The 26,750-nt window shown below is 44.2% G+C and overlaps 1 protein-coding gene across 6 annotated transcripts in view; it reads left to right on the top strand.

Annotated features, from left to right (window-relative positions):
- LOC108715283 (F-actin-monooxygenase mical2-like) overlaps nt 1-26,750 on the top strand; it is a 108,498-nt gene that overhangs the window by 25,173 nt on the left and 56,575 nt on the right. For all 6 annotated transcript variants that reach the window (XM_041560996.1, XM_041560997.1, XM_041560998.1 and 3 more), the window contains exons 3-14: nt 4,406-4,613; nt 6,317-6,433; nt 8,919-9,020; nt 11,472-11,627; nt 13,826-13,926; nt 15,198-15,455; nt 15,647-15,762; nt 16,664-16,790; nt 17,732-17,822; nt 17,917-18,064; nt 19,337-19,536; nt 20,491-20,594. In XM_041560996.1, coding sequence (XP_041416930.1) covers nt 4,406-4,613; nt 6,317-6,433; nt 8,919-9,020; nt 11,472-11,627; nt 13,826-13,926; nt 15,198-15,455; nt 15,647-15,762; nt 16,664-16,790; nt 17,732-17,822; nt 17,917-18,064; nt 19,337-19,536; nt 20,491-20,594 — 1,728 coding nt within the window. The remainder of the gene's footprint in view (nt 1-4,405; nt 4,614-6,316; nt 6,434-8,918; nt 9,021-11,471; nt 11,628-13,825; nt 13,927-15,197; nt 15,456-15,646; nt 15,763-16,663; nt 16,791-17,731; nt 17,823-17,916; nt 18,065-19,336; nt 19,537-20,490; nt 20,595-26,750) is intronic.

The following is a 26,750-nucleotide window of genomic DNA, read 5'->3' as shown; positions in this document are numbered from 1 at the left end:
ATATAAAGAAGATGCTGTGGAGCAATGGCGGAAATTGAAAAACGGCTATATGGCACAGGTTAACTAATAGATAACACCATTAGACAGACAGAGCTTATTTGCTGTGTAACCTGAGTCTGCTCTCCTTTGAATGGCTGCCCCATTGCTACACAGCAGCTTATTTATATAAACAGTAGTACAGGGCAACACTGTTTTAGCAGTGCAGGGCAACACTGTATTATATTTTTATTACTTTAAAACACTTTTATTTTTTGACGTTACTGTTCTTTTAATTGTTAAAAACATATTCTCTAAGTAATGTTTTATTGTTAAAAAGTTCTAAATATATATTTTTTGGATTTCCAGACTGAATCGCTTCCCATGTAGGCTTGAAAGCAAACTTAGGGGGCTGTTCCTGCTGAATCAGTGTCGGACCCGGCCCACCGGGATAACAGGAAAACTCTCGGTGGGCCCAGGTGTCAGTGGGCCTCTTGCTTCTAACCATTTAGACTATTTCATGGTCATTCCCTATTTCTTTATGGAAAACAAAAAGTGTAATAATGATAATAAGTGTAATATAGTAAGAAGATTCCAGTCCGACACTGTGCTGGATTGTGCTCAGTACAGGGGAATACCTATGCTGCCATATGGAATCTCTATGTACAGTTTATGAGTAAATATATAAATGTGATGAGACTGTATGGGGGCAGTGACATGAAATATTTTCCATATTATTGAGCGTGCTACATTCATATTTTCTTTGTCATTTCAGACTTTCCCTCTGTTCCATCTCTTTTATTCTTTTCCAGCCTATATAAAACCAGTGTCCAGAACATCTTGTTCTTAATATTCTGTTCAGCATTGGCTTCACCAGCAGGACCCGAGGGAGGGTCTGGTATATGCGACAGGTCACAGTTTCCACTCAGGCTCATAACATGCAACAAATGTACAATATAGACCCAAAAACAACTTGTTATATATAAGTAATACCCTCATACTGTACAGAGAGATACAGCAAAGAGATTCAAGTAATGAAGCTGTATTGTAGATTGAGAAGTGTTTTATTGTGTAGGTGGAGATGTTTCACTCCAGTGTCCGGAACATTCTTTAGGATTATGTGTGTATGAGCAGAGTCATCAAAACCAAGAATTCCACTCTGTCAGTGTATCAGAGTAATGGTGCGAAATGAATTCATGGCAAATACACGTTATTATGTAGGGTTTGCGGTTAATTTATTTTAGCCTAAAACAGAAGGTATGGGGCCTATGTAGCCTATTTTATGCACTATTAATTTCTTATATTCATATCTTTATTAATATACCTATTAGTAGCAGTGGGATAATAGTCTCTGGGAAGGGAGTGTGACTGTGGGATAACAGGTATAGTAGGGAGAGATGGTGTCTATACTAACAGTGGGATAATAGTCTGTGGGAAGGGAGTGTGACTGTGGGATAGCAGGTATAGTAGGGAGAGATGGTGCCTATAGTAACAGTGGGATAATAGTCTCTGGGAAGGGAGTGTGACTGTGGGATAGCAGGTATAGTAGGGAGAGATGGTGTCTATAGTAACAGTGGATAATAGTCTCTGGGAAGGGAGTGTGACTGTGGGATAGCAGGTATAGTAGGGAGAGATGGTGCCTATAGTAAGAGTGGGTTAATAGTCTCTGGGAAGGGAGTGTTGGGAAGGGAGTGTGACTGTGGGATAGCAGGTATAGTAGGGAGAGATGGTGCCTATAGTAACAGTGGATAATAGTTTCTGGGAAGGGAGTGTGACTGTGGGATAGCAGGTATAGTAGGAGAGATGGTGCCTATAGTAACAGTGGATAATAGTCTCTGGGAAGGGAGTGTGACTGTGGGATAGCAGGTATAGTAGGGAGAGATGGTGCCTATAGTAACAGTGGATAATAGTCTCTGGGAAGGGAGTGTGACTGTGGTATAGCAGGTATAGTAGGGAGAGATGGTGTCTATAGCAGGGCCGGAACTAGAGGTAGGCAGAAGAGGCAGCTGCCTAGGGCGCAATGATTAGGGGGCGCTGGGCAGCTACCTCTTCTGCCTACCCCTAGACTGAACCCACCTGGAAATCTGTTTGCAGTAAGCGCCGCACGCTGAAGCGAACGTGAATTTCTTTAATGCGCATGCGCGCTGGACCGCCTTTACTGCGCATGCGCACTGGGAACGTGTTTACTGCGCATGCACGCTGGGAACGGGAGAAAGGAAGGGGCGAGCAGGCGGGCTGGGCTGCCTAGGGAGCCCGGCCTGTTTGGCCCGCCTCTGGTCTATAGTAACAGTGGGATAACAGTCTCTGGGAAAGGAGTGTCACTGTGGGATAGCAGGTATAGTAGGGAGAGATGGTGCCTATAGTAACAGTGGGATAATAGTCTCTGGGAAGGGAGTGTGACTGTGGGATAGCAGGTATAGTAGGGGGAGATGGTGCCTATAGTAAAAGTGGGATAATAGTCTCTGGGAAAGGAGTGTGACTGTGGGATAGCAGATATAGTAGGGAGAGATGGTGCCTGTAGTAACAGTGGGATAATAGTCTCTGGGAAGGGAGTGTGACTGTGGGATAGCAGGTATAGTAGGGGGAGATGGTGCCTATAGTAAAAGTGGGATAATAGTCTCTGGGAAGGGAATGTGAGTGTAGGATAGCAGGTATAGTAGGGAGAGATGGTGCCTATAGTAACAGTGGGGATAACAGTCTCTTGGATAATAATAGGGTAGGTCCTACCATTTAACAGATAAAACATAATCTATCTACCTGGATCAGGAGAATAGAGGATTCAGTGTTCTTTTTGGCACAATGTATCAGTCAACCTGTCAGGACTTTGCTGGGGGTTTTGTTTGGAGCCAATTATACACTGTGACTGAAGCTCTGGGACACACTTGGCGACACTTGTCAGAACACCCCGTTCCCATATCAATCAGATCACAGAAGAGTGACCCTTCTCTGCCAACATCCCCTTCCTCTATTCTAATAACATCTGGTCTACATTTGATCTTAATAGTTAGTTCTTTGTGAGTTTATAAAGGAAATTACCCCATGTGTGTGATTTTGGGCTGGTGTAACTATTTTTAGGAATAAGAAGGATTGTCTGTGGAACATGGAGAATGTATTAACAAACCGTTTGGTTCCATTGATGACTTCTCCTTCAGCGTGTGATGTTTGTTGTCATAACTTGGGAGGGATTTTAGTCATCCCCTAAGGCTCCCAAAAAAGGCAAGAAATGTAAGGCAATAAATAAATTTAACTTGGCCCATTAGTCATGCAGTATTACCTTCCCATAATACATTCTCCAAGTGCTCTGTATCTTCCCATAGTATAAAGCACATCAACTAATAGACAGAAGGTCTAGACTAGAGTAACAATACTGGTTTCCATAAAGCAGGACAGGACTGCTGCTTCCAATGGGGATCAGATATGATCTGTGCAGCCACTGGGACAGAATGCTCTGTTATACAGATAGCTAGAATCTCAGCTGCCATAAAGCAGGGCAGGATTGCTGCTTACAATGGGGATCAGTTAGGATCTGTGGAGCCACTGGTACAGAATGCTCTGTTATACAGATAGCTAGAATCTCAGCTGCCATAAAGCAAGGCAGGATTGCTGCTTCCAATGGGGATCAGATAGGATCTGTGTAGTCACTGGGACATAATGCTCTGTTATACAGATATCTAGAATCTCAGCCATAAAGCAGGGCAGAACTGCTGCTTTCAATAGGGATCAGATAGGATACAATAAAAATAGTTACCAGTATGTACAATTGGTCTTTATTGTAACTGTTTGTGATTCCCTTGTTCTTTGCGGGGCCCCTACATTAATTCATAAGTGATTCAATCTTTCAGATATTTCATTGTCACCCATTAGCTCATGGCGCCCAGAGGAGAACATGCAGAAACCATGCAAAAATCATTTTTTGTTCTAATGTGGCTGGAATGTGCGGCCGTGGCTCTCACGGCACTGGGAGAGATTAGTAATGTATAGGACTGAGTGGTCTGTGTCAAAAATCTGGCACAAACTGCTTTTTAAGGGCAACTTATCTAGAAATAGAAGTTGGGGAAATTATGAGCTGTAATTGTATGAGCCAGACATGAAGGTGCAGAGAGAGAGTCAGCTCGGGGTTAATGTGTATACTCTTATGTGACCATATACTGTTTATTGTTTTATTGAGACATTTATTTGCAATAATACATTAATAGCACAGATAGGGCAATAAATACAATATAAACATTTATAAGGAGCCACATGCTAAGAGCGGTAGGAGGAAGGAAGCCCCCAACCCATTGAGCTTACAATCTAAGCCTGAACTTCAGAGACTTTTACGCATTGTTACTGCTCCTCAATTAATAATATGAATGGCCGAACATTTTAACGCTATGAATCGATTTTTTGCTGTATCTTGATACTTAACCTCTTCCTTCCTTTGCCGCAGTGTTTAATAATTGGAGGGGGTCCGTGTGGCCTTCGCACTGCTATAGAGCTTTCCTGCTTAGGAGCCAAAGTGGTGGTGGTGGAGAAGAGAGACACCTTCTCACGGAATAATGTCCTTCACCTCTGGCCTTACACCATTCACGACCTCCGGTACCTCGGAGCTAAGAAGTTCTATGGGAAGTTCTGTGCGGGAGCCATCGACCATATTAGTAAGTGCCCCTATTTTAGCCATGGGTATTGGCAGGAGCAAATGAATAATTTTCTTTTATATATCTGTTCATCCATTCTTTATTTATGCTTTATCTATCTGTTACATAGTTACATAGTTAGTTACATACAGTCAAATGAATATATCATATATCATATTGGGAACCCCTCTTAATTCTTTGAAGTTTTGTTTATCATTGGCTGAGCTTTCAAAGTAGCAACTTCCTTTTAATATATAACATGCCTTATGGGAACAGTAGTATTTCAGCAGTGACATAAAGTTTATTGGATTAACAAAAAATCTATCTATCTATCTATCTATCTATCTATCCATCTATTACTATCTATCTATCTATCTATCTATCTATCTATCCATCTATTACTATCTATCTATCTATCTATCTATCTATCTATCTATCTATCTATCCATCTATTACTATCTGTCTATCTATCTATCTATCTATCCATCTATTACTATCTGTCTATCTATCTATCTATCTATCCATCTATTACCATCTATCAATCTATCTATCTATCTATCTATCTATCTATCTATCCATCTATTACTATCTATCTATCTATCTATCCATCTATTACCATCTATCTATCATCTATCTATCTATCTATCTATCTATCCATCTATTACTATCTATCTATCTATCTATCTATCTATCTATCTATCCATCTATTACTATCTATCTATCTATCTATCTATCTATCTATCTATCTATCCATCTATTACTATCTATCTATCTATCTATCTATCTATCCATCTATTACTATCTGTCTATCTATCTATCTATCTATCTATCTATCTATCTATCTATCTATCTATCTATCTATCTATCCATCTATTACCATCTATCAATCTATCTATCCATCTATTACCATCTATCTATCATCTATCTATCTATCTATCTATCTATCTATCTATCTATCTATCTATCTATCTATCTATCTATCTATCTATCTATCTATCTATCTATCTATCTATCACTATCCATCAATCATCTATCTATCTATCTATCTATCTATCTGTCTGTCTGTCTGTCTGTCTGTCTGTCTGTCTGTCTATCACTATCTAGCCACTGTGTGGCACAGGCTGAAGATAAAGCCATAAAGGTTCTGATGACTGAAAAAGTGTCAGTGTTACATTTAATCTCAGGATTTATTAGAGTAAAATAAGATACGCGCAGTAAAATAAGATAACCACAAACCGCATATATGAATAACAATTTAGGGTGATATCACCGAGCTCTAGTTCTGTCTCCAACTCCTAGAGGAGATGCGGATTAACCCGACCTGTTTGACTGGTTCCGGAGAGACTTCTGTAAAATGTGTTGGTTTCACTGGCCACTGGGAGTCTTTTCAGCCTGAGGATGAAGCTACTGTAGTGTTTATAATGTAAAGTAGCACTTTGGGAGTTACAGTTTCCCCTTCATTAACTTTAGGTCCGACTTTGTTCAAAGCTGGATACTGATTGAACAGAACAAGTAATACAGTAAATTGCAGAAGGATGCAGTACCTGGGAAACATAAGCATATGGGGCCCCTCAAATGTGGACACAGGGCCCATGAGTGCATCAGTGAATAAAATACCAAATTATCTCTCAGTTGGCAAATAGCAAAAAAAGTCCCTGTTCTGCTGCCCCCCCCCCCCCTGTACAGAGCTCAGGGCACCACTTAAAGAAACTTTTCTCTTCCAGGCATTTGGCAGCTCCAGCTGATGCTCTTTAAGGTCGCCCTGTTGCACGGCATCGAGATTCATGTGAATGTGGAATTTATGAAGCTGCTGGAACCTCTGGAGGATCAAGAGAACCAGAGTGAGTAGAGAAGTCCTAACACCAATAAACAGGTTTCTATAACCACCCTGACTGCTGCACAGGTGCATGTGCTAAACTCATGTATTCATATGTTCAACTATATACTGTCCTGCAGAGCTGACAATCTGGGTGCTGGTCAGTGTCACACCTGTTTGTATAGGGAATGCCTGTTTACTGCCAGAGTCTAAATACATATCAGGAGAACTCAGACTTTATTGGGCCCCTTAGTCTTCCCAGACAGTTGCCGATATGGCACAGCTGGATCCCCTTTCCAATCACAGTATGATTTGCATCTACCCAGAGAGAGTGAGAGGAATGGAAAGGGGGTTAGGGAGTAGAGAAAGAGAGACAAGTGGGGAGGAGAAATATAGAAGGGGAGAGAAGAGGGAGGATGGAAAAGAGTAAGGCCAAACAGTTGGGGGAGAATAGAAAAGGCAAGGAGAGGGGATGAGAGAAAGAAGGTGAGAAGGGAAAGGGGGTTAGGGAGTAGAGAGACAAATGGGGAGGATGAATATAGAAGGGGAGAGAAGTGGGAGGATGGGGGAGAGTAAGGCCAAACAGTTGGGGGAGAAAAGGAAAGGAGAGGGGATGAGAGACAGAAGGAGAGAAGGGAAATGGAGTTAGGGAGTAGAGAGACAAATGGAGATGAGAAATATAGAAGGGGAGAGAAGAGGGAGGATGGGGAGAGTAAGGCTAAACAGTTGGGGGAGAAAAGGAAAGGAGAGGGGATGAGAGACAGAAGGAGAGAGAAGGGAAAGGGGGCTAGGGAGTAAAGAGACAAATGGAGAGGAGAAATATAGAAGGGGAGAGAAGAGGGAGGATGGGGGAGAGCAAGCCAAACAGTTGGGGGAGAAAAGGAAAGGAGATGGAATGAGAGACAGAAGGAGACAGGAGAAGGGATAGGGGGTTAGGGAGTAGAGAGACAAATGGAGAGGAGACATATAGAAGGGGAGAGAAAAATGAGGATGGGGGAGAGTAAGGCCAAACATTTGGGGAAGAAAAGGAAAGGAGAGGGGATGAGAGACAGAAGGAAAGAAGGGAAATGGAGTCAGGGAGTTGAGAGACAAATGGAGATGAGAAATATAGAAGGGGACAGAAGAAAGGGAGAGGATTGGGGCAGAATAAGGCCAAAACAAGAGAAGAAGAGAAATACATATTTAGGCTAAAAGGAGGGAAAAGAAAGGGAACAGGAGAGAAGGGGGCAGAGAAGAGAGGATGAAATCCTAGCAGAGGGAAGGGAGGGGAAAAGTGCAGATGAATGAAGGTGTAATCGGACTTTCCAGGTGAGGCCCCTCCATTCTGGGGACCCAGTTTGTAGCTTGGGGACCATTTTTGAGGCATATCTGAAGCAGCAGCCACGCACAGTGGAGAGGGGACACATGCGGATACTTTGGATGGTTTGGGCATTTGCCAGTGATGAAGCAATGTGGGTCACGCAGCTGATGAACTTGGAACAGGTCTGCTGCCCATTCCTTTCAGTATCTGCCGATGGCTGCCAGTATGTACCCGTGTATGCGCTGTAATTAAGCCGCGTCCCACACAAACTGTTTAGACAAGATCATTTTAGTGGCACCCATGGTAAGTAAAATTTCACGGGCAGATCAAAAAGTGTTGACAAAGAGGAATTTTTAGTGATATTTTTCACCCGTAACTTATGAGGGAAAATGGACATCAGGCATGGCACCAAGGAGATCCTTCAGTTTCAACCTGGTTGGTCTTATCCTTGACACAACATTGATATAAACATTGTAATGGAACTCCAATGAGCTGGAACTGAATGTGATATGTGGAGTGTTTAGTGGCACAAGCATTTACCATTCGTAATATAACAGTAACCGTGACATTGGCGCTGAAACCCAACCCTGCCTGTCCCATATATCTGTAACCTTGTTATGAGCTAAGGAGGCCCAGCCTGAAGGCCAGTTAGGGGGAGATTTGGGGTGAGTGCTTATTTGTGTCCTGGGTACCCCTGGACAGAGGCGTAACTATAGAGGAAGCAGACCCTGCGGCTGCAGGGGGGCCCAGGAGGTATAGGGGCCCCATGAGGCCCTAATTCATATACAATTTCAATAAATATTGGAGAAACAAGTCAACCTCTAAACATTTTGGGGGCCTGAAAAATAATTTGTTGTGGGGCCCAGTAATATCTAGTTACGCCACTGCCCCTGGAACTATAGCAGGGTGACTGTTACCCCAATGTTTCTTTATATCTGTAACCTTGTTATGAGCTAAGGGGGCCCAGCCTGAAGGCCAGTTAGGGGGAGATTTGGGTTGAGTGCTTATTTCTGCCCTGGGTACCCCTGGAACTATAGCAGGGTGACTGTTACCCAGCGTTTCTATAAATATCTTTCACATTTGTATAAGCTAAGCCAGATGTATACAACAATTATAAATATAATTTAACAGTTTAACTTATTCTACTGTTTGTTTATGGTCTATGTAAATCTTATTTATTAATTGAGTCTCTATCCTCCTGTATCTTCAGAAACTGGCTGGAGAGCAGAGTTCCTTCCTCAGGATTACCCTCTATCTGATTATGAATTTGATGTCATCATTGGTGCTGACGGGCGCAGAAACACGCTGGAAGGTGAGAATACTTATTACTGGCAGGTGCTCTCTTGCTTAGTTTAAAAGGTTGAATGTTCCTGCAAACTTAGGGGCCTGTCCCTGCTGAATTGTGCTTAGTACGGGGGAATACCTATGCTACTTGCTATGATTATATTAGTTAGCCAATAAAGGTAACACCTTTATACCACTTTTGTTATTTTTTTTATTTCAAAAAGGGTTGCCCTGTAACATTTTTACTGGCTAACACGGTACAGCAACTTTACCTGTGCTTAGTACAGGGGAATACCTATGCTGCCATAGTTTTATGGTATCTCTCTGTACAGACTATGAACAAACTTAGGGACTGTTCCTGCTGAATTGTGCTTAGTACAGGGGAATACCTATGCTGCCATAGTTTTATGGTATCTCTCTGTACAGACTATGGGGCAAATTTACTTACCTCCGAAGTTGCGCCATCGTTGGCTTCGCCGCACTTCGCCAGATGTAGATTTGGCCGTATTATGCAGCAAGAAACACATTACACTACACAAGGCCAGGGAACCTTAATAAATGTGTTCTAATGCCCTACACATGTGCCCGCTGTATAGTTTAGGTGCCACATGTTATCAAATGTAGGTAGGAAGTAGGGTACCCTAAAAAAAAATTCGCTCATTTTCAGCCTATCACCCTATAAAAAGTAAAAGACACCAGCGTTTTTTTGGAACTTCAAATTTCAACTTTTTTGGGACTAATCCCTATCTACTCTATTGCACTTCGTCTGGTCTGAGGTGGCGAAGTAAAGTCTGGTGAAAGAGGTAAAGTTCACGAAAATCCGCAACTTAGTGAATTAGCGTAGTTACGTCCCTTCATCGGAGTGCAACTTCGCCTGGCGTAAGGGTGCGAAGTAGCGCTAGAGTAGGTCCACTTCGCTAGCGAATTTATGCCAGCACCCATTAGTAAATTGGCAAAGTGACAAAATGATGTCACGCTGGCGAATTTCACCCGTTAGTAAATTTGCCCCTATGAGCAAATTTAGGGGCTATTCCTGCTGAATTGTGGTCAGTACAGGGGAATACCTGTGCTGGGCAGTAATATATTTATTTAGCTTAAGTAAGGGAAAGAAAAGCAAGAAAGGATTTAACCTTGACCCTGTAAGGAAAGATTAAATATGTGGTTTTGGGGCTGTTTATATTATAGTCACGAGTTGCTTATAAATTTGCGGGGGGCAGATTATACTCCCTTAGACTCGGAGGCCTGTGTGAGACATACTGTATACAGTGATACCCTGCAGGTTAGTGATTGATGGGGAAGATGTTTGCCTTACCAGTCACTGATTACGCAGAGCTATTTTTGCTCTGAGCACAAACACCCCAGCCCAGAGCCGCTGCACACCTTGACATTTCTTACTCCTGACACAACGTCATCACTTCATTTACCTGCCAGAAAGCCTCTTCTGTTTCCCTGACGCGTTTGTCATAATATTCATTCATAGATATTTAGGCTGGAATAAATTCGAGCTGCAGTGATATTTATTTAATTTATTGCCAGTGGATTCAGGGAGTTGTAGTTTAACAGCCACAAGTCAGACAGCACCATCTTGCCATCATGTTTGGAGCATGAGATGCAGTTTTGGAAGTGGGTGGAGGGGAGACACTTAGGTGGGATCAAAATATAAGGTTTTGGTTAACTGACAATACAGTGATTCTTCCCAATTCCTATTTCGGATCCAGGTTAGGTTTTTCCATTCGGCCTTCTCCTAAATTCCCATAATCAGCCCTTTTTAGGGTCAGTCCACACAAGCAGATTCGGGGAGGTTAGTCGCCCCAGCGACAAATCGCCTCTTCTTCGGGGCAACAATCTTCCGGAACTGCCTTCCTCCGGCCCTCCGCCAGCTAAAATTAAAAACGCCTGTGGCAATGCACACGTGGCGCTTCGTTTTCCGAAGTCGCTCAAAGTTGCCCCAAGAGGAAACTTCAGACGACTTCGGAAAACGAAGCGTCGTGTGTGAATTGCCGCTGGGGCGACTAATCTCGCCGAATCTGCTCGTGTCGCCAGACCCTAAAAGGGATTTTGATTCTTTTTTTTTTTTTAACTAAAACAGCCAGTATCTGCCATTGGTTTTTTGTTGCAGCTGCACAATGGGCCCAAATCAGCTGCAGCCGAGGTTCCATTGGGTCCCAAGTCCCAAGCCGTATCATTCACCCCTGCTCTTCTCTTCAGCTGCTTCTGATACATTGATCCGAAGTGAGAACCAGCAGGAAAGAGAATAAATATAGTGAGACGGACACTGCTTTCAGTTGCAATTACATTAACACACAAACTATAAAACCAGTGACAATGTGCAATGACTGTATAATGGGAATTTGCTTAGAATGACATTTTATTTCATGAGCCAGAATGAGATATTTGGGGTTATTTCCCCTTTAATATAAACCTTTATAATAACTTCATAACAGCACAGTCACTCAGTAAGCCAATTCCTCCCTTGCAGGATTCCGGAGAAAAGAATTCCGGGGGAAATTAGCCATTGCCATCACTGCCAATTTCATCAATAGAAACACCACGGCAGAGGCGAAGGTGGAGGAAATCAGCGGCGTGGCGTTTATCTTTAATCAGAAATTCTTCCAGGACCTGAAAGAAGAGACAGGTGTGTCCCGCCTGCTGCACTTCTATCCTGAGCTGTTTAAACTGTTCACCTGAGCTGTGCATTTAAGGGCGCCTGCCTGCTGGATTCCACTGTGCTTTCCTTATTAGACTAATACATTACACCCCACTACCAGAATAGAGATAAATGTGTGGGAGATATAGTCGCAGGCCACCCATCCCAATTTTCCTTCTGTTATATAAGAGATTCAGTTTATTAAAGTATATAAAAGTGTTTTTGTTTGCCCTGCTGCTGCCAAGCTTTCTTATCTGTCACTTCAGTTGTAATTTAAAGGGTATAAGTAGTCACTCATGCAAGATGCCCTTCCCTCAAAAAACCCTTAACCAGGGGAGGGTAAAAGCCAAATTTAGGTCTTACAATTGGCTCTATGACTAGCAATGTGCTCCTCCTCATTCCAGCCTGAGAGCAGAAGTTTTATGCTCATCCAATCAGCAAGGGCCATCGTCAGTAATCATGGGACCCCATAGGACTAAGCTTACTGGTCCTTCCCTCCTTTTGCAACTCATGAATTATATGATTATTGTGATACTTTTCTTTTTGTATCATTGGTCAGTGCAGTGTCGCTTTAAGAGCAGGATTCTGTTTAGCTGGAGAAAGTCAGTTGCTACAATGTTACCAATAGGAATAAGTAGGTTGTAGGTTAAGTGGGACCCAACTGTGCGTGGGAACTAGCTACCCGCCTACCCACCTCATTCACACTGGGGAGATTGTTCAGAGTCCATGTTGCAGCTCTGTGCCCTTGCCCTGCTGCCTGTGGGGTTGATGCCAAGATAATACACATTCCCAGGGTTCTGCAAAGTTCTCTTGTACTGGTGGCAGCATCACAATGTGGGCGCATCTCCCATCTTCCAACCTGCATCATTGCAACTACAACTCCCAGCAGTCCTCCATGGAATTGCAGTTGTGCTTGATAGGAATTGTAATGCAAGTTGAGGAGCCCCGTTTCTTTCAGCTTTCCCCCTTATTATACATATTACCCTGCACTATTAGGTACTGCAGGGCTGCCATCAGGGGGGCACAATTGTCCCAGGCCCCATGGCTTCTATATGTTAAGGGGGCCCAGCCATTCTGCCTTTCCTGGATTAGCCGTCCCCCTTGAACTGCCGAAGTAGGAGCCAAGTTGCACAGAAGTAGGAGCCAAGCCATGCTGAGCCAAGCCATGCTGAACACCAATTTTTTTTTAAACCTTTGGGCACTCTTTTTTTTTTAAACTTGGCTGCTGATGTTTCTTTAGAACTTGGGGGTCCCTGGCCGCTGATGGGTTTTTTTCACATGGGGGGACTCCGGCCACAAATGCTTTTCTTTTTAACTTGGGGGTGAGGGGCTGCCCAATCTTTTATTTTTTACTTGTACATACCTCCTAACTGTTTGGAAATAAAAGAGGGACAAAAAAGTTGATGTGCGTATTGCGGCAATTTTTTTTGACCACGCCCATTTCTGTGGCCACAACCCCTAATTACCATGTTCATTTTACAAAATTTGGCAGGTTCTGAAAGTTTGAACATATTTCTGTGTTTTTTTTTTAATTATTACAGTTTTGCTAATGAAGGTGAATTGCCCTTAAGCTGTGAGTCTAACTTTTCCCAAGGGACCTGTTATCTTATATTGTTACAGTTACTATTTCCTTATCTCAAAGTTGTTACAAAAGTATCTTATCTCTTGCTGTAGCTGTTCTGGGCTCTCTCTGCCAAAAGCCAATTAAGTTAGAAACTTTGTTTCTTTTTCTGGCTGTTCAGTGCAAATGAGGGACTGCAGGTTGAGCTGTCAAAAGAAGGACTGTACCTCTAAAAACGGGACAGTTGGGAGGTATGCTTGTACTGGTCCCTGGCCACCAATTCTTTTTTTTTTTAACTTGTAGGGGGCCATGCCACCAATGTTTTTTTCTACTTATAGGGGGCCCCGAAATTTTGTTGTATGGGCCCCAGCAAATTCTTATGGTGGCCCTGAGGTACTACCAGCAGAAACACGGGCCCTATACTACTAACGGGGGCCACCAAAACTATATACCCTATCCCACAGCTACAGCTGGAATGAATCGAGTGTGTTATTAAACCATAACCTCCCTGTAATCAGCAACTAGACCAGAAATCAGCCCTACCTTGCTCAGCTGGTGTTCCTCTGGCACCTTTATCACGGGGAAAGAATTCCAGACAATAATCAGATTTTTCTTCTTTTTCCAGGGATTGATCTGGAAAATATTGTGTATTACAAGGACAGCACCCACTACTTTGTCATGACGGCAAAGAAACAAAGTCTCTTGGACAAAGGCGTCATTATAAATGTAGGTAAAGCGGCCGCCGAACAGCTCGTTCCTTCGGTTCAAAAAGGGGCCGTGAAGCAAAGATCTGTTGCCATTGTCACTTTGCTTTAATGTGGGGAAAGACTGTGAATATTCCATGATACAGTATCACTGTCAGCTGCAGAAAAACTACAAATCCCTTGATACATTGTCAGCTCTTCACTTGCAGAAAGACTCCAAATGCCATGCCCTAGTGTCAGCTCTATGACAATATAATTTTCTGTTGCCCTGCACTGGTAAAACTGGTGTGTTTGCTTCAGAAACTCTACTATATTTGTTACTCTACTATACTCTACTTGTTTATATAAACTATAGTAATATTTATCTGTTATATACTGTGCATGATGTGCTTGAATGGCTGCCTCCATGGCTACACAGCAGTTTGTTTATATAAACTATAGTAGTACTTATCTGTTATCTACTGTGTATCCTGTGCTTGAATGGCTGCCCCTATGGCTACACAGAAGCTAGTTTATATAAACTATAGTAGTACTTATCTGTTATCTACTGTGTATCTTGTGCTTGAATGGCTGCCCCCATGGCTACACAGCAGCTTGTTTATATAAACTATAGTAGTACTTATCTGTTATCTACTGTGTATCCTGTGCTTGAATGGCTGCCCCTATGGCTGCACAGAAGCTAGTTTATATAAACTATAGTAGTACTTATCTGTTATCTACTGTGTATCCTGTGCTTGAATGGCTGCCTCCATTGCTACACAGCAGTTTGTTTATATAAACTATAGTAGTACTTATCTGTTATCTACTGTGTATCTTGTGCTTGAATGGCTGCCCCCATGGCTACACAGCAGCTTGTTTATATAAACTATAGTAGTACTTATCTGTTATCTACTGTGTATCCTGTGCTTGAATGGCTGCCCCCATGGCTACACAGCAGCTTGTTTATATAAACTATAGTAGTACTTATCTGTTATCTACTGTGTATCCTGTGCTTGAATGTTTGCCCCCATGGCTACACAGCAGCTTGTTTTATATAAACTATTGTAGTCTATCTGAAAAGAGCACACCAATTTTACCAGTGCAGAACAACACTACATTATATTGTCATTACTTTATAACACTTTGTGTTACTATACCTTTAACCTACAGAAAGACTACAAATCCCATGATACAGTGTCAGCTCTTCACTTAAAAGGAATTGGTACTTCCAAAGTTCTCACTCACCCCTGAGACAGTTGCACGCGGGGGACACTATTACTGACATGATTCTCTTTCCCTCTGATGCCCATATAGGACTACGCGGACGCAGAAATGCTTCTATGCACAGAGAACGTCGACCAGGACAATCTGCAATCTTATGCCCGCGAGGCAGCCGACTTCGCCACGAACTACCAGCTTCCATCCTTAGACTTTGCCATTAACCATTATGGACAGCCAGATGTGGCCATGTTTGATTTCACCTCCATGTACGCCTCTGAAAACGCAGCCCTTGTCCGTGAGCGGCACGGGCATCAACTCTTGGTGGCTCTTGTTGGCGATAGTTTGCTGGAGGTAAGTATATTTATATTTATAGACCCCACCCCTTCTCCAGGACTTTAAACTCCCTAATCAAAACTCAGTTATGATACAAAAGTAGATTGAGAAAGGATGCTTCTTGTATTAATATAATAGCATGTACAATGGGGTACCCCTTATGAAACCATAATGCTGTGACATCACCACATCTCCTGCTTTACTTTCAGCCGTTTTGGCCAATGGGGACGGGCTGTGCAAGAGGTTTCCTTGCTGCCTTTGACACCGCCTGGATGGTACGAAGTTGGGCTCAAGGGGCCCCACCATTAGAACTCCTAGCAGAACGGTAAGAACAAACCTATATTAAGGATTTACGAATCCAGGATTCAGTTTAGGATTCGCCCAGAGTTTTTCAGCAGGAGTAGGATCAATCCTAATTTGCATATGTAAATTAAGGTTGGGAAGGGAAATCACATGAGTTTTCATCACAAAACAAGGATGTAAAAAAAGGAAGTAAAAGAATGTTTTCACTTTTTCCTTTCCCGCTCCTAATTTACATATGCAAATTATTATTTGGATTTGATTGGGGGATTCAGCCAAATCCCAAATAGTGGATTTGGAGCATCACTAACTTATATACTTTGTAACTACAGAGGAAGCAGTGGGGGGGGGGCAGGAGGTACAGGGGCCCCTATGACGCCCTCATTTATATTCAAATCCAAAACTTTTTGGGGACCTGAAAAATACGTCACTGAGTAACTGTCCCTTTAAATCTGAAGTCTTCCATTTGGTCTAGTTCTCCAAAAAGAATAATTCCCACCTGAAACGTCCGGGGGTTTCACGGATCCGGTTCTGACCCTCTCGTCTGGGTTTATTGAGTCTGAACATCACAGAATTCTAACAGAACCACTTGTATTTTTATTTCTTTTTTCCTCTGTAATTTTTGATGAGCGATGACATCACTGCGCCATGACTCCGGGAAATAATGATACCTCCGGGGGGGGCGGGAATGATGGGGTGATAGGAGGGATGACTTCATAGCTTGTTCCATGTGTCCCCATAAATCACTCGGCTCCAGCCGACGCCGCCTGTCTTCATGATTCCTCAAACCACAGGTTGACTTGGCAGTTTCCTAAATCCAAAAAAATTTGCGGTGAGCTAGAGAGGGAGAGAATAAGCACCAGGGTGGGGGGTGCTGACAGAGGGAGGATGTGAGTGAGAATGTAACAATGTATTCTTCCCCCCAGTGAGAGTCTGTATCGACTGCTCCCCCAAACGACCCCAGAAAACATCAGTAAGAATTTTGACCAGTACACCATCGATCCTGGGACTCGCTATCCGAACCTCAACTCAAACTGCGTTCGAACGCACCAGGTCAGTATTTATAAATCACCAACATATTCCGTAACGTTGTACAGCAGAAGCGCGTACACAGCAAACATACAAGTACCGATTAACCCCCCCCCCGATAATGAGCGAAAGCTGAAATCAGCAGAATGGTAGTGGTTGGCTCTGAGTTGGATATTACAGGGTTAATACTAATAAAGCTCTACCTGTAATACCACCAGCAGGGAAAGGCTGTAAGTGCTGCGGATCTTTCCTGGATTCACAGACCATTTGTAAGAGACAAAAACACAAGTGTCCTTAATTCATTAATTTTCTATCTGCCCCATGGGTGTATTAAAAGCCTCTCTATTGACCGCTGACTCCCTGCCTTCAGTGTCAGTGTGAGGTGGCTGAACTACCGGGGGTCCCATATGTATAAATACAAATATACAGAGAAGGAATGTTCTGGGCACACAATAAGCTATACCCTCATACTGTACTGTCTAAGGCAATCAATATGGCACCTCCTCCCATATGTATAAATACAAATATAGAGAGAAGGAATGTTCAGGGCACACAATAAGCTATACCCTCATACTGTACTGTCTAAGGGAATCAATATGACACCTCCCTCCTCCCATATGTATAAATACAGATATACAGAGAAGGAATGTTCTGGGCACACAATAAGCCATACCCTCATACTGCACTTTCTAATGGAATCAATATGGCATCTCCCTCCTCCCATATGTATAAATACAAATATACAGAGAAGGAATGTTCTGGGCACACAATAAGCTATACAGTTATATATCTTGCAACCCTGCCACCCAGATGTCTGGATCCCATCCCTTGCACTAAGGTTGTCACATCATTTGACATCAGCACTTGGGAATTTTGCCTGGAGACAGTTGGAGTGGATAAAAGTAATGAGCCGATACTCTGTAGAATTGCGCAGACTATGACATCATTATCTCGTTCTCCTGCAGGTCAAACATTTGTTCATCACCAATGAACTCCAGACTTGTTCCCTGGAGAGAGCGAGTTCTATCAGGCGGTCGGTTGGAGTCACCAGGCACGGTATGTGGGGTGTAACCACTCACCCACACTATTTCCATATAGAAAAGCTGACAAATTAATTTATTTTTTACTATTCAACATGTCTCTTCTGCAGAGTCTGATGTCAGACCCAACAAACTTCTGGTCTGGTGTCAGAAGCAAACGGCGGGATATAGAAATGTCAGCGTCGCCAACCTCACCAGCTCGTGGAAAAGCGGCCTTGCGTTGTGCGCCCTTATTCACCGGTTCCGCCCAGAACTTGTGTAAGTACTCTCTTTCTCGTACCAAGGATTTTAGTTTTATGGTATCTCTCTGTACAGGCTATGAACAAACTTAGGGGCTGTTCCTGCTGAATTGTGCTTAGTACAGGGGAATACCTATGCTGCCATAGTTTTATGGGACATCTCTATACAGGCTATGAGCAAACTTAGGGGGCTGTTCCTGCTGAATTGTGCTTAGTACAGGGGAATACCTATGCTGCCATAGTTTTATGGGACATCTCTATACAGGCTATGAGCAAACTTAGGGGGCTGTTCCTGCTGAATTGTGCTTAGTACAGGGGAATACCTATGCTGCCATAGTTTTATGGGACATCTCTATACAGGCTTTGAGCAAACTTAGGGGGCTGTTCCTGCTGAATTGTGCTTAGTACAGAGGAATACCTATGCTGCCATAGTTTTATAGCATCTTTCTGTACAGGCTATGAGCAAACTTAAGGGCTGTTCCTGCTGAATTGTGCTGAGTACAAAGGAATACCTATGCTGCCATAGTTTTATGGGATATCTCTATACAGGCTATGAGCAAACTTAGGGGGCTTATCCTGCTGAATTGTGCTTAGTATGGGGGAATACCTATGATGCCATAGTTTTATTGGATCTCTCTGTATAGGCTATGAGTAAACTTAGGGGCTGTTCCTGCTGAATTGTACTTAGTACAGGGAAATATCTATGTTGCCAAAGTTTTATGGGATCTCTCTGTACAAACTATGAGCACATTTAGGGGACTTTTCCTGCTGAATTGTGCTTAGTACAGGGGAATACCGATAGTATCAGAATAAACCTTGGCATCGTTGATAAAATAGGGTCCAAACAACACCCATGGGTCATATAAAAAATTTCCATGGCATGTGAAATAGCACCTTTGGTTTTAGCCAGAATATACAGATTCCAGTCCAGATCTTATTAAGATTAGAGATTAAGATTGGAAAACATTTTCAGGAATGTTTGAGTAGTTCCTGTGTTCCTGTAGAAGACTTATCCCTGTGACATTTTAACTTCCTTAACCCCCCCCCCCCCAGGATCTCCCACTTATACAGTTCTGCACTGAATCATCCCATAGCATGTTCCATGCCAGGGGCAAAGACCCATATAATTCCTCATTATTACTACAAACAGCTACACTAATAGACTGCAGGGGATTTAGTAGCCCTTCCAGCCTTTCATGTAGTCACTTGTTTATTTTGCTCAAATGGATCCGTTTACACCAGGGGATAGCAGGCTCTTTACTGTCTGACTGTGATTCTCTTTCTTTTTCAGTGACTTCAACTCATTGAATGAAGAAGACATGGTGGGGAACAACCAGCTGGCATTTGATATCGCAGAGAGAGAATTTGGAATCTCTCCCATGACAACAGGCAAAGAGATGGTGGCCACGGAGGAGCCAGATAAGCTCAGCATGGTGCTCTACCTCTCCAAGTTCTATGAATTATTTAGGGGCGCACCTCTAAGGACAGTCGGTATGTAACTGATTAGTGGTCTTCTTTTGAAATGACATCAAAGGGCTTTTTGGACTGAATAATCAGTTTATAAATGAGTTTAGACATCAAGGCTGGTGTCTCTGTAAAATAATCCTAGGCATTGTTCTGCCCAGGAGTCTAGAAATCATAGGCCAGAGTTGACCTTCCATGGAAGTTGTATGGCTCCCAGCTTGTTCAAGGGTTCCATAGAAGACTTTGTGATTGAAATATAATTTGCACTAAGGTCAGGTAACACTGTTTCCAAACTTACAAGCCAACCAAGTTGACCCAATATCAGCCCAAGGTTGGGGCCCACAGAACTTGACTGCCCTATGGAAGAAGTGAGGATCAGATCTATTACTATTACTGATCAGTCTGGATTATCATGGCAGCAAATGACTGCAGCAGTTATTGTACATGGGTCTGATTGAGAGGACCCAAACTGTGCAAGCAACCCCTACAAGTAGAGCCATGTGGGAAGGGGTTTGTGTTAAATCTTGATCCTTGTGGGGTATATTCAAGCAACATACAACCTATTGATTGGGTTCCAACTGTTCCCAGCATCCTCCTTAACAAATGTACATGGTCGGACTGGACTCTATTAATACCAGGGAATGTCCCAATCCCATCAACTCCCATTTAGTATATCCAATGGTGCATAGAGTGCACCTTAGGTGGAGGAGGTCTAGATTGACACTGGTGTTGTATAACGATTCTCACTTGGGTGACAGACATTTGTGTATCCTTCAATGGTCAGCCAGTAGAAAGAAAGTCATCTTAAGTCAAGTTCTAGTCATGTCCTCTTCTAGACTTAGGACATACAAATCAAAATATGGAAAATAGGGGACTGACTCTCCAATGAGCTACAAATTAAGATGTGACCAAATGAAACTTGTCTTGTAAACCAGAACCAAGATGGAAGCTGTAATAATATCTGTATCCTTGTCTTTGCAGATACAATGAGCAGAGATAACGGGGACACCCGATCATCCAAGCCATCCAATCTAATAGTGAACAATTACCTCAACTTAACGCTACCAAGAAAGCGGGTTCCAAAGGTGGGGCTCTCTTAATTTTAAGGTCTGCCTGCGATGGTGCATAAGAATGAAGTCCATGATGGAGTTTGTGTATAGCAGTTGGGCAGTAGAGAAGATCCTGGACATTTTGATGCCACTTTTGGAGAGGAGGGTTCTAAAAAGTAGCAGACACAGTGCCATAAACATTACGTGTTGTATATTCCAAAATGAAATGTGCCAGACAGATGTACTGTAACTGAACATATTCTTATGCCGTTGGTGGCAAAAAGCCAGCTTTTGTGTAAATTCATTATTACAGATCAGTTAGTCCGCCTTGGGAACCCAAGTTGTTCCCTAAACCTACATTCTGATGTAATGTCTCCTTACGTTACTTTCACACGTCTCCCCTTGTTAAAGACACAAAACTCCCAGCAAAGATCATTTCTCCTGGAGAAAACGATACGCAGAAAGGAACTCGGGCTCCTTTTGTAATGCCCGAAGGCGCAGTTGAAGTAAGGACCAAAGAGAAGGCAACAATCCAAGTTCGCGGTACAGAAAAGGGTTTATCAAAGAATGGTCGTAAAACAGGCAGAATGGTCAAGACAGGCAGTACAGATTCAAAGTCGATAACAGGCAAGGTTCAAACACGGATAAGCAAAACAGAATATATCGCACCCAGGAACTATATGAAATAGACCTATAATTGGGCAAGGTCAGGATGGAAATGAGGGTCTTTATAGTCCAGTCTATTGGCGCCAAAATTGACGCGCTGGCGTCAGACGCAGACGCCAGCGTCCCCACGCTGACGCCTTGACGCCGGCGCCCGATTCTGACGCCGGCGTCCGTTCCGTCGCCGGCGACCAATCACAGGGCAAGAAGGAGATGATGCAGGATGATTGCGACCACCCGGAGCCATGTGCAGGGAAGAGGAATCGCCATTTTGGACGCCATCTTGGAGCAGGTCAGTAGACTCCATTACAGTACCCCCTTCCTTAGGGGGGGCCTCAGGACCACCGGGACCAGGACGGGAAGGAAACTGCCTATGAAACCTGCGAACAAGGATGGGGGCATGGACATCCGACTTTTTCACCCAAGAGCATTCCTCGGGACCGAAACCCTTCCATTCAACAAGGTACTGGAGAGCGCCCCTGGAAAAACGAGAGTCCAGAATCCTGCTGACTTCAAATTCTAAATGGTCATCGATAACAACAGGAGCTGTGGAAGAAGAAGAGGGGGAAGACACTGCAGGTTTAAGGAGAGACACATGAAAGGCATTAGGGATCCGCATCTCGGGAGGAAGAAGAAGACGAACTGCCACAGGGTTGATGACCTCGATGATGGGAAAGGGACCGATGAATTTGGGACCAAGCTTAGGAGTGGGAATCTTGAGGCGAATATTCCGTGTAGACAACCAGACCTTGTCACCAGGAGCATAGGGTGGGGCGGCAATTCTCTTCCTGTCGGCAAACTTCTTTTGAGAGGATGAACTCTTTTCCAGATTAGCAGTGGTGGCCTGCCAGATGGCCAGCATATGAGCGGCTTGATCATTAGCAGCAGGAACATTTGTGAGTAAGAGATCCTGAGGGAATGCCAATGGGTTCCGGCCATACACACAGAAGAAAGGAGATTTCTGGGAAGAAGAATGTAAAGAATTGTTATGGGCAAACTCCGCCCAGGGAAGAAGGTCCGACCAGTCGTCTTGACACAAAGACACATGGCAACGAAGAAATTGCTCCAAGGCCTGGTTAACACGTTCAGCGGCACCATTGGACTGGGGATGATAAGAAGAAGAAAATTGAAGAGAGATATTTAAAGCATTACACAGTGACCTCCAAAATTTAGACACAAATTGGGGACCACGGTCGGACACAATTTCTGCTGGGAAGCCATGGAGGCGAAAAATATGTTTAATAAACAGTTCTGAAAGTTCAGGAGCAGAAGGCAGTTTGCGGAGAGGAGTGAAATGAGCCATCTTACTGAATCTGTCGATAACAACCCAAATGACAGTGTGGCCGGAGGAAATGGGCAAATCGACAATAAAGTCCATGGCGAGGTGAGTCCAGGGTCGAGATGGGATGGGCAGTGGAAGAAGAAAACCCTTGGAGGAGAATGTCCGGATTTAGACACAGCACACGTGGAACATGAGGAGACAAAATCTTTAACGTCCTTTCTTAAGGTTGGCCACCATACTAGACGAGATAAGAGCTCGGTCGTCTTCTGAATTCCAGGATGTCTGGCCTGTTTGGAACTATGAGACTGAGACAAAATAGCAAGACGAAATTCTGGAGGGACAAAAGCAACACCAAGAGGAGTTTCCGCAGGAGCAGAATCTTGAGCGGACAACAATTGGGAGGCACAGGAAGGGAACAAGGCAGCAATAATCTTGATGGAGGGTACCACAGGTTCAGGTTCCTCGGACACAGAATCTTCGGGAATAAAGCTTCTGGATAAGGCATCGGCCTTCCTGTTTCTGGAGCCAGGACGAAAAGTAATGACAAAATTAAAACGGGAAAAGAAAAGTGCCCACCTGGCTTGCCGGGGATTCAGGCGTTTGAGGGTTTGGATGAACTCAAGATTCTTATGGTCGGTAAAAATCGTCACAGGAACCGAAGAACCCTCCAGTAAGTGTCTCCATTCCTCCAAGGCTAATTTGATGGCAAGTAGTTCACGATTCCCCACATCATAGTTCTGTTCTGGGGCAGAAAATTTTTTAGAAAAGAACGCACAAGGATGGAGTTTACCGTCAGAAATGGATCTCTGTGATAAAACTGCTCCAGCTCCGACATCAGAGGCGTCGACTTCCATGAAGAAGGGATGTAGAGGTTCTGGGTGCCGAAGAATTGGAGCGGAAGAAAAGGCCTCTTTGAGGGACTTGAAGGATTCCAGGGCTTGAGGAGACCAGTGTTGAGGTTTGCCCCCCTTACGAATCAGGGCCAGAATTGGAGAAAGTCTAGAAGAAAAATTTTTTATAAACTGTCTGTAATAATTGGCAAAGCCGACAAACCTCTGAATGGCTTTGACACTAGTAGGAAGAGGCCAGTCCAGGATTGCAGACACCTTGGCAGGATCCATCTTGAAACCTAGAGGAGAAATGATATAGCCAAGGAAAGGAATAGACGAGACTTCAAAAGTGCATTTCTCCAATTTAGCAAAGAGATTGTTCTTCCTTAGTCTGGAGAGGACTTCACGTACTTGGGCACGATGTTCCAAAAGATCTTTAGAAAAAAACAAGAATGTCATCCAGATAAACGACCACACATAGACCCAACAAATCCCGAAAAATATCATTAACAAACTCCTGGAAGACCGCAGGAGCATTACAGAGACCAAAGGGCATGACCAAATACTCATAATGTCCATCACGGGTATTAAAGGCGGTCTTCCACTCGTCCCCTTCACGGATCCGGATAAGATTGTATGCCCCCCGAAGATCCAGCTTTGTAAAGATATTGGCACCCCTAAGTTGATCAAACAGTTCAGAAATAAGAGGAAGAGGGTACCTGTTTTTAACTGTGATCTTGTTGAGTCCTCTGTAGTCGATGCAGGGCCGCAAACTACCATCCTTTTTCTCAACAAAGAAGAAACCTGCACCGGCAGGGGAGGTGGAAGGACGGATGAATCCTCTCTGAAGATTCTCCTGGATGTATAACTTCATAGCAGAAGTTTCCGAAGGAGAGAGAGGGTAGGTGCGGCCCCTGGGGGGCATAGAGCCGGATAGAAGTTCCACTGGGCAATCGTAAGGCCGATGGGGAGGAAGAATCTCAGCAGAAGACTTGTTAAACACATCGGCAAATGCTTGGTATACAGAGGGAAGAGAAGAATTAGAGGACACAGAGGAAATTTTGACAACCGGAACAGTGGGTAGGCAGTTCTGTAAACAAAAAGGACTCCATCTGGAAACTTGCAATGTGGACCAGTCAATGACTGGATTATGTGCACATAACCATGGCAGTCCCAGGACAACCGGAGTGGAAGGGCAATCAATGAGGAGGAAGGATAATCTCTCCAAATGCAAGGTGCCCACCTTAAAAGAAAGTTCCTGAGTAGAATGCGAGACGAAGGCAGACGACAGAGGACGATCATCAATCGCCAGGACACGAAGAGGAACTGCCAAGGGTTGGAGAGGGATGGAATGACGTCTTGCAAAGGATCGATCCATGAAGTTTCCTGCAGCACCGGAATCTAGAAAGGCTTGTGAGGAAAACTTTAAAGAGCCAAACTGGATCTGCACCGGAAGAAGGAAACGTAGAGTAGAAGAATGGGGAGAATGACAAATCCCACCCAGGTAAGTCTCCCCGAGCTTACCTAGGCTTTGGCGTTTCCCGGCTTCACTGGACACTCCTGGGCAAAGTGGGCTTTACCCCCACAGTAGAGGCACAGGCCGGCAGCCCTTCTCCGGAGTTTCTCCTGTTCGGACAGGCGGGCCCGCCCAATCTGCATGGGTTCTTCAGCCGGCAAGGAGGAAGAAGCAGAATCCATAGGAGCAGGAGGAAGCTCAGGGGGAACAGGATTGAAAAGCAGGGGTCTCTGGAAGCGGGGGGCCAAAGAAGGTTGGAACCGGGGGTACCTCTTTGTACGCTCTCGGTCGAGTTCAAGCTGGAACTCCCTCTGCCGGGTATCCACCTTCACCGCCAAGGCCACCAGATCCTCCCACCGAGAAGGAATTTCCCGGGAAACGAGGTCATTCTTAATGCGTATAGCCAAGCCGTTGTAAAAGGCCGCGTGGTAACCATCGTTATTCCAGGAGGTCTCTGCCACCAGGGTACGAAATTCAATGGCATACTCGGGAACTGAGCGAGTGCCTTGTTGAAGCTGGAACAGTCGAGCCGAGGCTGCAGTAGTACGACCAGGAGCGTCAAACACCGTCCGGAGTTCTTGGAGAAAGGCCCCGGCGTTGTCGATCAGCGGGTCTCTCTTCTCCCAAAGGGGAGACGCCCATTCCAGAGCCTTCCCCTGCAGACGGGAGATGACAAAACCAACCTTGGCTTGCTCGGAGACGAACTGGCCTGGCTGCAGAGTGAATTGAATTTCACATTGGTTAATAAAACCACGACAAGCTTTTGGGTCTCCGCTGAAAAGAGGTGGAGCGGGAACACGAGGTTCAGACACCTGGAGAGGAGCAGGAATGGCAGGAACAGGCACAGCCGCAGGAGCCGCTGGAGACATGGCAGTCAATTTCTCCAGGATAACATCAATTGCCTGGCCAATTTGAGACTGCTGGGCTTCATAGGATTTCATGCGAGAAGCCAATCCCCGAATGGCCCCTCCGACATCGAGGGGTACTTGGGCCTCCTCCGAGGGGTCCATGGCCCAATTATACTGTAATGCCCGAAGGCGCAGTTGAAGTAAGGACCAAAGAGAAGGCAACAATCCAAGTTCGCGGTACAGAAAAGGGTTTATCAAAGAATGGTCGTAAAACAGGCAGAATGGTCAAGACAGGCAGTACAGATTCAAAGTCGATAACAGGCAAGGTTCAAACACGGATAAGCAAAACAGAATATATCGCACCCAGGAACTATATGAAATAGACCTATAATTGGGCAAGGTCAGGATGGAAATGAGGGTCTTTATAGTCCAGTCTATTGGCGCCAAAATTGACGCGCTGGCGTCAGACGCAGACGCCAGCGTCCCCACGCTGACGCCTTGACGCCGGCGCCCGATTCTGACGCCGGCGTCCGTTCCGTCGCCGGCGACCAATCACAGGGCAAGAAGGAGATGATGCAGGATGATTGCGACCACCCGGAGCCATGTGCAGGGAAGAGGAATCGCCATTTTGGACGCCATCTTGGAGCAGGTCAGTAGACTCCATTACACCTTTGATCTTACATCTTGAGTTACTTCACACTGAAAGACCTATAGGCATCCTGACATTGTGATCAGACCATTGATTGCCATGGCAACAAAAACAAATTGGTTTATATCTCCATACAAGGAAGTGCACATGCGGCAGATAAGGGTGATCTCATTTTACGACTATTCCTAATTTGCTTTCTTAGCCTCCGATGGTAAATGTATATGACGTGTTCATAAACAGTATAGGCCACTCAGGCCGTGCCATCTAGTTGAGGCTATTAGCTTCCTTAACCAAAAACAGTGGGAGGTGCTCTCCCCGAATGACTTGTAGAGATCTCAACATAAACCCAATCACCAAACGCCTAGCTCATGCTAGAGATAATGCACTAATGGCACTTTGCATCT

This window comes from Xenopus laevis, chromosome 4S (genome assembly GCF_017654675.1).
Source record: "Xenopus laevis strain J_2021 chromosome 4S, Xenopus_laevis_v10.1, whole genome shotgun sequence".
Lineage (NCBI taxonomy): Eukaryota > Metazoa > Chordata > Amphibia > Anura > Pipidae > Xenopus > Xenopus laevis.
Note: the sequence above shows the minus strand (reverse complement) of the source record. Positions and strands in the feature narration are given on the sequence as shown.